The following is a 14,669-nucleotide window of genomic DNA, read 5'->3' as shown; positions in this document are numbered from 1 at the left end:
TTGTTTGTCTTTATCTTTGTCTTTGATATAAGATCAATAGTTATATTTACTTACATTTTTCAAGGCAATCAGTTTTGCAGATTTAAAAAAAGAAAAAGAAAAGTAAAATCAATTTGACAGATTTTACAGTGTAGAAGACGCACATAGTATCACTGCTGCTAGCTCCCATGTACTGAGATGCAGTGGTTGACTTCATGCAACCAGGTAGCCCAGCGTGGACTCACACTCACAACACACACAGTCACGCTGGTCTTTGTTAGGGGGGAAAAAGCTGATAAGCAGGATGACAATAAAGAGCTGCTGGTAGAGACCGAGGGAGGAAGGGAGAGTGAACCAGAGAGAATGAGTGGGAGGGAGAGTGGGAGAGTGGGTGGGATAACAAGAGGGATGAAGGGGGGGGGGGGTGGACATATCACAGTCGAGTCATTTTAGCTAAAGTATTTGTTTCAGCTGCTATTTTCAGTTTGGCCCCTCTCCCCGCTCGCCTCCCCAACCTTGGATATCAAGATCACACTGACACCCCCCACCACCACCACCAACACCCCCTTCAGAGTAAATGAAGGTGAGGAAGAAAAGGAAGGAGGCAGAGAGGGAGGGAGAAGCCTCAGCTATTATGGTAAGTCAGGGTGCACCCTCCCCACTCGAAGGTGCTTTCTGGGGCAGGGGCAGGCTTCTGCGAGGCAGCAGGGATTTACCGTGTTGACATATTTAAAAAAAAAAAAAAAGGGATAGAGGGGAGAGAGAGGCAGCAGAAGGGATTTGTTATGTGTCCTTTGCGCAGCGTGAAAGACTGCGAGACGCTTTGTTTAAGAGTTAGATAGACCCCCTCTCCTCTCCTTGCCTCTTCACCCTTCATCCTTAATTCTTTCCTCCCTCCATCCCTCTTCCTGATGTGCAGGGCATCAACCAGACAGCGGAAGGAATTGTTGTATCCGCTACCTCCAGAGCTTTTTTTTTTTTTTAAACTTGTTACGTGAGCCAATAGCACCTTGCTCTTTCCTCAGGGTGGGATGGATGCCCACGAGGTTAAGATAAGGACAAAGCTCGCTGATGGACTGATTGAGTAGATGACTGGTTGGCAGTTTGGCTGCTTGGCTGCTTGGCCACTCTGAGCTCAGGTTTCACTCCTCTTCACACAGAGGAGAGGAAAGAAAGTGAACATGGCAGTGGAAGAGGGTGTTGTCTTCCTAACACAAGTGAGTACTGGATTTATTCTCCCATTTGTAACAGTGTGATTTTAATTCTGACAACTTAGATTTGTTTTATGATTTGGTGTTATTTTATGAGAGAGGTTGCTGGCTGGTCTCAGAGATTGATGTGAGTTCAGTGGTGCTGCAAACCGCTAGAATGAACTCGTCCTGTATCATTCATTATGACTGCATGGGCGTGTGTGTGCATGTGTGTATGAACTTGAAAAACTGATCCACTGCAGTCAGGTGTAAAATATATGTTTGTCTGCAGGAGTTTTCCAGCACAGATCAGGGAGTTTGGAGTCTAGAAAATGAACTGCACATGCACCTGCGTGTTGTCTAAATAGAGGCATGTGTGAAGTATTTAGCAAGCTGGACGTTTCCTCTATTAAAGGAATAGTTTGACATTTAGGGATATGCACTGCTTTGCTTTCTTAGACACAGATTTAACCAACAAATATTTTTGGACAGAGTCAGTCAGTCATTTTATTATTAAAATGGCTTGATTCTTTAACATTTTTTGGACACAAGGAATAAGATTTTATAAACATTTTTTTATGTTGCATTGTAAAATCTCAAAATAAGTGGTAACATCTACTTTTAAATAATTTCCCAAATTCCTCCTCTTAAACTCATTATAATAGGAATTCAGGCAGTGGGATCTCACGTGCAAAGAGACCTATCAAAAATGCCATTCATTCCTAAAAAAGAAAATAAATTATTATATGATAATATGTTCATTGTCTTCCATGTGTCCCACTCTATAAAGTTTTTTTTCAACACTTGGTACAGATAAAGTAACATTTTCACAGGACAAAAATGTCATGTCTTATGCTACAATAAACATTTAGGCAAAATTATACTTTAGTTTTGATTCTTGTAAAATTGGTCTTAAATTTCATTCCAGGTGGCAATAAAAAAGTCTAAATCAAATTTGCATTAAGCTGTAGGAACCCTGTTTCCAGTCTTTTTGCTACGCTAAGCTAACCATCTCCTATTTCAGTAGCTTCATATCCTCACAGACATGAGAGCAGTTTAAATCTTCTCATTTAACTCTCAGCAAGACAGCAAATATACATGTCACAAAATGTCAAACTATTTTTTTTAAGATGTAATAAAATCATGTTGCTGTGTTGAAGATGGCTTGTTGTAGTAGCTCCTCGGGTGTCTTAATGCAGCTTCATTCATTTACTCACTCCAGTTTCTCACGGTTATTTCTCTCAGTGGTCGATAGAGGGCACGACACATTGAGCCACTCGTCTCCTCTTTGCAGTGCTCTTGAAATTCGTGGTGCTTTCCATCAGCAACACGGCTACAATAGAGGAGTGTTTTTGTGTGGCACATGATATTTACAGTCAGCTATGAGGAAGATGTTGATGCACTGTCATCGAAAATAAAACAGCACTTTACTCTGTTATCACTGTAGTTGTTGTTTTTATTGTTGATGTCTCTCTCCCTCTTCTCCCTATATGTTTCATTTTGTCATATGGATTACTATGATTTTATTAGGTCTGTTCTGTACACACAACAGCTATTGTCCGTCCGTCTGTCCAAGGAGAGGGATCTCTCCTCAGATGCTTGTTTCTTCCTGAGGTTTCTACCATTTGTTGCTAGTAAAGGGTTCCTTATCTGCTGTGAAGGTCTTAGAACAGAGGGATGCCACATGCGATAAAGCCCTCTGAGGCAAATTGTGATTTGCTATTGTGATTTATACATAAAATTCAACTGAATTCACCGGTAATTATGGAGAGACTAACATTTTCTATAAAAATGCAATCAGAGAAATTTAAGTGATTGTGGTCAAAATGAGTCGACAGGGGATCTGCCTTTGCACTCGGACATGACAAACCCCTTCAGGACTCTATGTTGAAGAGAGGAAGTGAAGAACAGGCTAGAGGGGAGGGGCGAAGAATACAAGAGCGGGACAGCAGCAGTGGGTTAGACGAGTATTTATGCAGGAAGTGACACAGTTGAGGCGTGGTCCTGAAATTTTGCAAGGTAGCTTCGAATCAGCCAACTTCATGTACATAAGCAACCTTTTAGGTGTTTAATTCCTCATTATTCCAGCACCATTTGCACTCTGCACCTTTGCACTATTTGTAAAATGTGGTTTTGTGATGTTTACGGTGACCTTGTTTGAGAGCAACAAAAATCTAAATCTGCGCATTGAACATCTTGTGCATTTGAAATCAGAGAAGGCTCTAAAATGTAAAGACTCCAGTTATAGATTACTATTCATCGTGTTGCCAGTAACATGCCTTGCATCCATTCCTCTTAAAGCCTTAATAATGATTTTGCGGTGACAGTGAAATGGGGGCATTAATTCATCAATAGGGTTGCTATATTTAGCCTTTAGGGAAAGCAAAAAAAACAAGAAGAACTGTTCAGGAAAGGAGGTTTGAGAGGTTTGATGGTTTAGACACATGGATGTTGATGGGGTGAGGCTCTTTGGCACTGGTGGGTGTTGTGGTGCGAACACTGGATGCCCTGGCTTTGTGCTAGTGGAGCTGTGGCGCTCTGTGTGTTTTGTGCAGTCAGGAGGGATAAAGTGAAACAATACAGCCACTGCTGGCCTGGCTCTCCTCTTCTAATCTCGCTCAGTTCACCCAGAGCCTACAGCAATGACATCAACACCCCCTGTGTTGTTTGTTTATGTGTGAACATGATTGTTTCCTGCATGTGTTTTAAGTAAATACTGTCCTAAAGTGTGTGCAGGCATGTACATTTTGATACACCCCTTCTTAAATGTGTGCATTACAAAAAAAGCTGCGTGAGTGTCTGTTTTGTTTCAAGCTCGAGTGCCAAACTGACATCATCACAGTCTGGCGGCCCGGGGATATCAGTCTTTATACATCTAAATATCCTCTATCCATCTCGACTATCATTGAGTTGATGTCATGAGGAGGAGAAGTGCCAAGCACAGATTCAGCACAAATGAAAACAAATGCTCTGCAGCTCCAAAACATCATGAATCTCTATGTCTAGAATCAACGATGTGAATCACACTAAAAAATCTGACAGCCCAGCTTGTATTGGAGATCATGACAGATAGTGTGTTTCAATTCCATATTACAACCCACTTGTATTATTAGTAGTAGTAGTACTACTATTGTGCATTACTGTATAGTCTATTTTGCGGTTACAAGAATTCAATATACTTTACCAATTTATACTTAAAGGGAATGATACACTGTGTCCAGCATTGGACATCAAACTGTGAATTTGGAATTCAACTCACAATTAACCAAAACAAATGAATTTTGTAATTTTACTTTTTATTCCAGTGTTTTACAGCTGCAAATAGCTCCTTATATCCTTTACTTAGTGTAGGCTAGAACAATAGTGCCGATTAATAGCAGACCCGAAAATCAAGAATGTGTTTTTTCTTCTTGTATGAGCATTGTCTTTTGTTACTATGCCTGATTTTGTCGCTTTTCCATTGTGAAAACAGTTCAGTCTTTTCTTAAACCCTTCTTAAAAGTTCTGTTTATGGTATTTTGAGCATTAATATAGCAGTTAACATTTATTTGCTGTGGAAAGATATTGTGGAGTAGTGGCATCCTGAATAAGGAATTGACTCATGCTACTTCTTTGTGTTTTAATCTGTCTGATGTAGTGGTAGATGGTACGCCCACATGTGAGTTCATGTGAGTTCAGTGTGCATGTCTCAGTGGCTAGCTAATTTCTGCTGCTCTGCACTGTGCTATGGCGATTATGGGTGTTTACAGCTGTTAACAGCGTGGGCATTGTTGCATAACTCCCACCTTCTGGTTCTCCCCCACGTTAAAAACCATCAGCTCTGTCAGCACTGTTATTTTTGTCAGCACTGTTCATGGAGTTTGCACTGTTTGTGCTGTTAGCACCATTAGCTGCTGGCACAGTTGCCTCCATGTTAAAGACAGTGTTCACATAATCCTGGCTCAGCCCGTCTATAATAGATATGCTCTGAATGTTGTAATCATTTAATATTAGTATAGTAGTGCATAATGTCAGGATATATGTCAGTCAGTGAGTAACAAGGTATTGTAATACAGAGATCCTTTATGAACAGTGTCACCTGAAAGAGTGACAAATTAAGTTTTCATCTACAAATGTCCCACATGAATGCACATCTTTGTCACCGTTCTTTAAAATTAAGAAGAAAGAAAAGAAAAGAAAATAAGGAATCCTTTAGGAAATATTTCAAACTTTCAGTTACTGATGCACTTTAAAATATCAGTTTGGCAATATGACAGGGTTTGCAGATTGTGCTTTATTTGTGTTGTTCATCTTCAAGGATTTTGAACACTCTGACTCTTAAAAATAAAAAATAGAGGTGCAGTAATCTAATTAACCTACATATTACAGCCCTTCTGCTGTTAAACCAAGGTTTTACAGTTACACAATGTTTCAGTTTTTCCTCTCCCTTTTTTAAGAGCATCTGCAGACACCAGTCAGTGACCAGAGGGCATTTTTAATTAAAACTGAGATGGTTAATAGTCCTTTTTACAGCGACTTACTCAGAAATTAGCTGCATTTTTACTTCGTAAGACTGTAATTGGGAATGCTAAATTCTCAGCTTTTCCAGCTATCACTTGTATGTCATATTCCTCTCTCTCTCTGTCTCATCCCCTCCCTTCTATCTAACATTAGATTAATGCTTTCCTTCAGGCTTAACCTAGTCTTTAATGGCCCCATTTTCTTTGAACCTCTGATCTGTGAAGGCTTAATGATATTTCTCTTACTAATCTCTTGCCCCGTCCTGTGTAATGCCTCATTCACAGCGACTTCAAGATCCCTCATGTTGGTCATAGATGGGATGTGGATGGAGGCTTGGACATGTTGGTCATTGGTTTTCACTGCGGGCATTAAAGGATAAACTGACGAGAGCAGTGAATAGTGACTTCTGGGTGAAGACTGCTTAATCTGTTGGCACTTAAGCTTGGGCAGAAGGAAAGGCAAAGAGCTCTGCGTGATATTGGAAAACTGTTTCCAAAATTGTAACCTTTGCAAAGATGTAAAACTTTAAAAATACTCTTAGACCTCCATATTTTAATAGCTGTTTCTATTTCTGGTCTCAGTTTATGGCCTGACTTACATAATATTTGATGGTGTAAATCACTGAGCAGTTGTCATGCTCGCTGCCTGTCCACAGCAGTGCGACCCGTGCATTTCCATGTCAGAGGTTTTAGAGCGGTCAAGCATTTAGTGACACAAAGCCTGAGAGTCGAGGGTCACACAGACGTGCTCTACACACACACATGCCGGTTATGTAAGCAACATGTGTACCAGCATGCAGACGTGCACGCAGATGCACACATGCTGCACAGTTATTGTAATACGAGGAGAGATTTTGACTTGAATAATTCATAAAGAAGCTGCGTGGCTTTCAGTCATTTATAGTGTTGCAGAAAGACGGGTATATTTATTCATAGTGCACTTTTATAAACAACATGTTGGCACAAGTGTTCTACCAGAGAGGTTAAAAAAAACATTAAGACAAAATAAAACTTGCTGACTCTTATCAGTGCATTTAAAACCTTTGTTAGAGTAAATAAAGTTATCATATGATTGGACTTGTTAAATAGATCTTTATTTAATGATGTAAAAAAAAAAAGGGGGGGGCATACCTAATATTTTAGGCAAAAATGAGTTATATATATCAAATTAAAGCTCTTCTACAGCCAAAAGGGTGCTTGTCAATCAACAATCCAGAGTATCAAAAACCAAAAGAACATTAAACACAAACAAAAGAACAAAAGACAGATAAAAGAACAAAAGAAAGTGGAACACACTCAACTATTTGAGGCCACAAAGAGTATAAGTGCACTCATTTACTTACAAAAAATCTTTCAGTAAATATCGATATAGTGTTTATAAGCATACTGCCATCCATGTGTTTATGATTTTTTGGTATTTAAGATTATAAACAATAAATGTCGCAGAGACAAAGTGTGGTCTTTTTTTCAGTTTTGGCTGTCCTTTAAAGTTGGTCAAATGTCACTCACACCACTTTTTTCTTTGCTGTCTTTTGAAACTTTTTAAAAGAAAACTTAGTTTTAGTAAAACAGAAGAAGATTAAGAAGATTAAGTAGTAGTAGTAGTAGGAGGAGTATTTATTTCTATCTTTATTAACATATAAAAGAAAATAGAATGCACATAAAAAGAGATAAATACAAAGGAAAAACGGTTTGTAAAAATACATTGACCAAAAAGAGCTTAAGCTTACTGTACCTATCCTTTTTACGTATCATATTCTATTCAACGACCCTTTCACTACTCAGTTGAGGAGATTCAAAAACAAAGCGATACAAAAACAAAGTTCCAAAACAAGTCATACACAATAATGATCATACTACAGTTTTATATACTTTATTTTTACACAAAGACAAAAAAAAAAAAAAAAAACTATAAAATATATAGTTTAAAGAAATGTTATGAAGTTTCTCTTAAGGGAATGACCACCATGATCTTTATATATTCCCTTCTTAGCACCATTTCTTATCACAGAGAAATGTCATTCCTGTAGGGCACTGATTTTAGTCACTATGAGTCATGTGATACCATGAAGACGTAACATAAATGTATCGTAGAATAAGTTCAGCGAGTTTACTTCAGTGTCAGTGTTGAGGTGAGATGCTGAGATGGCAGAGCGCTGGTGGAGTGTCTGCTGGCTCGGTTTAGACTGGACTGGAGCCAGAGTGTTTCGAACAGGTCATCATGAAGGACGCTGTTTCTTGGTGTCCATAACTTAAGAGTAGTGGAATATAGTTGTTCTTGTTACCTCTGTTATGTTGCATTGTGATGTAGAATTAACTCACATTTAGATGATGAATTGAATTGTTTGTTTGCTTTTCATCGCTTTGGAAAGTGTTGGTCTTTTCTTGTCTTTGACATCCAGAATAACATAAAGAAAACACTATATACAGAGATAGATATAGATATAGGTATAGATACAGATAAAGATCCCGATGGTTCAGGCTGTGAGCAAGTGACACATTGTGTTGCATCATGACTTTTCTCAAGGCCATGAGAACAGAAACATCATTAGTGGTTCAGTGCTATCAAACGGTTGTCTGGGGGTTGGGGGATGGAAATTGGAAGAAGGCATTTGTAGATGTGAGCTGATATGAGCTTTAATGGTTTCTTGTAATCAGGAAATGACTTTGTTTCCAGTTAACACGGTTTCATCTGCCGTTGTTTTGTTTGTGCAAATATACAAATACTTTCCTCTCACAGTTTTAAACAGCCTTATCAGCGGAACAATCTGATACTGGATGTCTTGTTCACTCACTTTTTGGCTTTGGGTCAGATCCTCTCTGTGTTTGTCAGGGTTATTTTTGGCAGAGGGGGAGGCGGAGAGTACAATGTTGGATAACCGCTCATACCGTTTGGCCCTGCTGAGTTTATCCTAAGTGTCTCTGGACGCAGGGCTAAATTTAGCAGGTCTGGGCTTTTGATAATTCAGGGGGAATTCGGTTTTTGAGCCTCTATTACGAAGCAGCGTATCACAGCTTCTCTCCCTCGTGCACTCCACTGCTGAGTTTTACAAAACGCTCTTTGCGAGGCGAAGGAGGGAGACAAAATGTGCAGAGTTTGCTGGGTGTCATTTTATGTCAAACCAAATGTCCTAGGAGCCAACATGAACACTGAAAAGAATCACAACCCCCCTCTCTTCTTCTCTCTGTTTCTCCATCTCTTTGTCTACTCTCATCCTTCTTTCGATCTCTCCCCCTCCCTCTCTCCTCCTCCTCTCTCTCATACACACCACATTTGTTATGGGGGCAAAAACATGCTTGCCTCATCATTTTATTTTGGTGTGCATAGCCCTATTTCTGTAGTGAAATAAAGGACAGCCAAGCAGAATAGAGTATGCTCTGCTTCTTGTAGCACAGCGACTACACTCACAACTGCTTTACTGGTGGATTCAGAGGACATCTATGTGGATGAGAGGAGGTCTCTGTGGAGGAGAGGAGGTCTCTGTGGCAGCTGTAAGGACCACCCGGTCACTGAACTTCCTACGTTTGGGAATCAGAGACTTTTGGATTTAACAAAGCTGAAATAACAGTCGGATGGGATCCAAAGGATGACGGCGGATGACGTGAATTGTTAGAATGTGGCTCCGCTGCCGTTCTCATGGATTTACTTTTTCTTTTTTTTTCTTTTTTTTAGATGTTTTAGTGTCTTAATTTTGAGACACCAGTGGACTTATTGATTTTAATGGCACAATGGACCTTCTGTGTGTGTGGATATTGGCTTTATTCTTTCCCCTGTTATGATGTTTCATGGATATGTGAGAAATTATGACAGAGTTCTACCTGGTACAGTAAAATTTTGGCATTCGTGTGTGCTTTTATTCTCTTGTGCAATTAATTGTAACAGTTTGATGCAGATAAGCATGTGTTCAGAGTCTGACTTAACGTACTCATGTCCTCTTTCTTCTCTCTCTTCTTCCTCTCCAGTCTGACAGCAATGCCAGTTACCTGCGAGCTGCCCGGGCAGGGAACCTTGAAAAGGTCCTTGACTACCTCAAGTCTGGGGTTGAGATCAACATTTGCAATCAGGTATGTTTTCTGGGACTTTTATCAAGACACTAAAATGTTCTTGAGAGTGTCTTTCCTCCTAGGAGTTAAAGATATTTTTCTCTACACACACAGACACTCTGCTGCATCAGCTAAATTTCAAATGCAGGGCTCCAGGGCTCAACTGAACAAGCAGGATCATCCTCTAGATGACATATTTCATGATTGTAACCCATCTTTTAACCCTCTGAACCTTGAGCAAATTGTTTTGATATCTTTTGAACAAAAAAAAGTCATTAAGCAACTTGGCTAGAAATTGCAAGAATTTAGTCAAAAAATATTTTTTCAGAAACTTGGGAAAAAAACTGCATCTATAATTATCATTTTATTTCTATTTTATTTTTTATTATTCTTGAAATATTTTACTGCATTAATATAATTTTAAAGCACTTTTTCCAGGTCATTCCTTTTTTTCCTCATTTTCGGGGGAATTTTTTTTGTACTTTTTACTAAATTCTTGACATTTTTTAGGTAAGTTGCTCATTGCCATCTTGCACATTTTATTTTATTTTTTTAAACAAGCCAATTTGCCCAGATTTCAGAGAGATAAGCACAATTTAACATTATCCTACAGTATACTCTTGTGCATGAACTACACCAACTCCACTAAATTCCATTTCTCTCTCAGAATGGTCTGAACGCTCTCCATCTAGCCTCCAAAGAGGGGCATGTAGAGGTTGTTGCTGAGCTGCTGAAGCTCGAAGCCGCTGTGGATGCAGCCACAAAGGTAAGACCCGCCCCAATACCTATCAGCTGATGTTACGCAGGACTATATTTGGATCCAGCACAAAACATGGCTGCACTTTAAGGTTTAACAGCATGCAGCTATGGTGCAACTACTGTAAGTGTGCAGCGTTTCATTTAGGGTTTAATATTGGATTAATATTTGATGATCCCTGTGGGAAATGCTGCTGGAAATAAGTGAGAGAATTAAGCGAGAAATAATAAAACATATGTAGCAAAAGGAGTTCAGTAAAATTTGAAGTGTGCATCACTTGGAAGTATATATGTAAAAGAACAAGGTAGCAGCAGATGTGTTATATTTTTTGTAGTACTCTACTACATCAGGGGAGAGTCTCCTCCTTTGAAGCATCTTTACTCTGATGCTGAAAACAGTTGAGAGGGGGAGCCACTGAAAACATTCAGATTCGAGCCCACGAGGCTTTCACTCCCATTTAGTCGTCTGGTTCAGCCTCTCTGCCACAGGCCACACGCCTAGTGCTGACACAAACAGAGTACACAATGAAATATTCAAGATCAAGGAGAAAATCTCCCCAATTAAAGCCTCTCTCTATTGTGACCCGAGGATGCTGAGGGATTAGTGTGAGATCTTGGGAATCCACTGCTTGCCCCCTAACGCCTATCAGTGTCTATTTTGTGCAGCTGATGGAGGCAATCAGGGAGGCAGTGTCATCCAGGATACCAAGATTTAGTAACGCAGAGTGTTTTATTTAGACTGTGTGGGTGTTCAATGCTAAAGTTAATTGTATATCTGCTCCTCTAATGTTGTGCTGCTCTTGTTGAGGGAGATTTAAACAAGAGGCCTTGTTCTCGGTTCATTAGGCCCAAAGACGCTCTAAAACAAATGATACCGTCTGTGATGCTTACAATGTTGAGACTGTCAGAGAGATGTTGATTTAAGTTGCATGCAACTTCTCGGGCTGTAGTTTGTGGTGTTTTACTGGATTGCATTATATTTGTGCAGCTTGCGATGTTCAGCTTGAAACAGGGGGGAGTTTTTTTCACACTATTTTTTTAGGCTGTAGAGGCATTCATGCCAATTTGCTAGAAGTTATTTTTAATTCACAACGAATTGCCAGATACATTTGAGGGAAACATAACTGCTGCCGAGAAAATGTTTAGTGGCGATGTTTTCCCAGTGAATTGTGCTGTGTTTTTTTTTTTTTTACCACACAGTTAATAAAGAGGTGTATCCTCATACAATAGTATTTATGATATCTTACAGATTAGTGCCCCAAACAATGTAAGCTTCACATAGGTAGTATTCTGTTTGTGTATTTTGAATAGCCATTGCATTATATTGCACTGTGCTGTTTATGATGACATTATGTCCACTCTGTAGAGGCATTTGCATTTCTCTAAGCATATTTGTTTTTTCACAGAAAATACAGTACAGTTAAGCTGCTGTGGGAACATACCAATATCCTGTAAAAATATGTGTGGCTGGTGACACGTAAGTGTCTATAATAAAGTATAGTCAGTGAGAAAGCCCATTAACCATAATGAAGTGACTTTGTAAAGCTCACAAGCTCTTGTCTTCAGCTACATTATAAACCAAACTGTGTTTTCTGTCTCTATTAATCTGCCTTGTGCCACAGTAGATATCCAATTTCCTTGCTACAGTGTGCAGTGCATGTGACAAACTCAAGATTGTGCAATAGCACTTGTCGCATATAACAGAGCTCAGTATCACGCGGCCAGGAGAAATGCTGGGGGTCAACTCTCCCTTTACAAGGACCTGCACCGGTTTATAAAACACCTCCTGTAGTTTTATTTATGGCGATGGCTCAGCAAGAGCTCATTTATGGGTAGGCTTCGGAAGTGACACATTGTTGGCAGTGCAGGCAGGGGGATGCCAGAGCTGGAATGCAAGCGGCGGCACAAAAGTGTGGTTGGCGTGAGGGGATTCACTGGTGAACATGGATACTGACATGGATATATACAGGCTATAGTGACTCACATACACACAAGCAAGTATGATGGGACAGGTGTGGCAGAGCTTAACACACATTCCTGTGGTTTTTCCATGTAATCCAGAAAGGAAACACTGCTCTGCACATAGCCTCGCTGGCCGGCCAAACGGAAGTGGTCAAAGAGCTGGTCACAAATGGAGCCAATGTCAACGCACAATCTCAGGTGGGATATGCTCAACATGCACACACACGGTCTCACACACAACGTCAAAATGACACTAAGGTCCTGCTGGTCTACATTTAGGACCTGAAACAACTTAAGTGTAATGACAGTGCAGTGACGCACACACACTTGTTTGGACGATACTGTATCATGTGATCACGGGCAGTGAGGGGAATCACTCAGTGGAAATATCCTTATTGACACAGTCTGGCATGACGCCAACTAGGCCTCCTCCTCTTCAGGAAACTGATGTCCTTGCATTTTACATTTAATTCTGTAAGATCAAGGTGAGAAGACAGATTTCAAGCAGCTGCTTTCTCTCTTTTCATATAGGACCTTGAAAGAGCCACTAGAGATGTGACAGCAGCACAAAAGGCTCACAGACTTACATGAACATTTTGTTTCGTCAATGAGATCTTTTTCTCTGGATATCTCTCATTCTCAAGACTGGCAATCACATTTGTATCATTTGACAGTTGAAGTGTCATCATTTAAAACATAATGGTACATTCCACATTACATTCAGTATGTTTTTATGATGCACTTTATATGCAAAGTAGAGGAAAAAGCCTGCAGTGCTCCGATAATAGAAAAACTTGCCCCAAAGCCACTTTTAAAAAAGCTGACTACAAAGAAATATGTATTTATTTGCAGCATAAGTTGCTGCTAAGTTCAAACTTAACCATTTTGTAAATGTGCATGTGTGTTTTTTGTGCAGAATGGCTTCACTCCTCTGTACATGGCCGCCCAGGAGAATCACCTGGAGGTGGTGCGGTTCCTTCTGGAGCACAGCGCCAGCCAGAGTATGGCCACTGAGGTACTGTACATGTCTGTGTGTGTGTTTGTTATTGTGTGTGTATGTGTGCCAGTCCTCTCTACTGTCATACCGTTACAGTATGTTTCCATGCATTTTCCTCGGGACTCCCTAAAAACACGGGGATTCACCCTGAGGGGTGGGGTTTTGCAGGATGTAGCAGTGCATAGTTCGGCAAGTGCTGCCGTCTGAGCCAGCCTGTGCTTTGAATGCATGTTTATATTTTTGTGCACCTTTGTAAGATTGCAGAACAAAAATCCTTAATAATTTTGGTTTGATGAAAATGAGTGGCAAAGTATGGGTAAGATTTATTTCTAAAGCTTGTCAAATCGGACAAACTAGACTGAGTAATATGCACTACAAGCATGAAGCCATAGATGTTGTCCTATAACTGATATATGTGGTCTCACAATTATATAAACTTTGTACGTGGAAACTGATTGTCTGCCTCATATTGCCTTCAGGATACAACTTTATGAGAATACATATGGCCATCTGAGTAGATTTTTGTTATTGGACATGATTTTTTCCATCTAAATGTCAATATATGTAAGCACTATTTAGTTGCACATATTTTTCACTTTGTCATTATGATGGTCAACTTGAAAACTGATCAGCATTCAGGTAAAATTTATTTGAAAATCTTCAAGGAAATCTAATTGTGGTTGCAGCTTGCCAGCGGTACAGGGAGCAAAAATCTAAGTGCATCTTTATGACTTGATAAGCACATAAAAGTAAAAAATCATTTTCATTGGAAGTCACAGTTAGGCATGACGTCTCCTGTAGGTTTAATCTTGGGGTTAAGGTAATTATTAAGCTAATAAACAACTTTTTAGGTTATGGTTTAGCTAGCTAATTCAGCAACTGATGAGATGACCCAGTGCGAGTAGATAAGGATGCACATCAGGCAAAACACTCTGTGGAACAAAGGACGTAACCACCCCCGGGTGAAACCCCGTGTTTTTAGGGAGTCCCCATTTTCCTTGGTCATGTGTGGTCTTTACATCTGTTGTACTAACCACCTTCATCTCCTCTCCTCCTCTGTTCCCTCCCCTCCCTCCTTTTATCATCCCAACCCCTTTCTCTCTGCATCCTCCTGCATCTCCTCCTATTTCTTCGTCGCCCTCTCCTCCCTCCACTCTCCTGTCTTTTTCTCATCTTTTCTGTCTCACATTCTTTCTGTCTACCTCTCTGTCGTTCCACCATCCTCCTCTGCCTGCCCCGTCT

The 14,669-nt window shown here is 40.0% G+C and overlaps 1 protein-coding gene across 31 annotated transcripts in view; it reads left to right on the top strand.

Moving 5' to 3' along the window:
* Nucleotides 1-14,669, top strand: part of LOC121955007 (ankyrin-3-like) — a 161,614-nt gene that overhangs the window by 72,540 nt on the left and 74,405 nt on the right. For 28 of the 31 annotated variants that reach the window (XM_088086433.1, XM_088086437.1, XM_088086439.1 and 25 more), the window contains exons 2-5: nt 9,632-9,733; nt 10,380-10,478; nt 12,530-12,628; nt 13,347-13,445. In XM_088086433.1, the coding sequence (XP_087942559.1) occupies nt 9,632-9,733; nt 10,380-10,478; nt 12,530-12,628; nt 13,347-13,445 (399 nt within the window). Of the gene's footprint in view, nt 1-428; nt 617-718; nt 1,197-9,159; nt 9,491-9,631; nt 9,734-10,379; nt 10,479-12,529; nt 12,629-13,346; nt 13,446-14,669 lie in introns of those variants that run through there. The other 3 variants (XM_088086434.1, XM_088086435.1, XM_088086436.1) reach the window with 3 other exon arrangements.

Source organism: Plectropomus leopardus, chromosome 13 (assembly GCF_026936395.1).
Source record: "Plectropomus leopardus strain MGB_pleo_1.0 chromosome 13, ASM2693639v1, whole genome shotgun sequence".
Lineage (NCBI taxonomy): Eukaryota > Metazoa > Chordata > Actinopteri > Perciformes > Serranidae > Plectropomus > Plectropomus leopardus.
The sequence above is the reverse complement of the archived record's forward strand: the minus strand, read 5'-3'. Positions and strand labels throughout refer to the sequence as shown.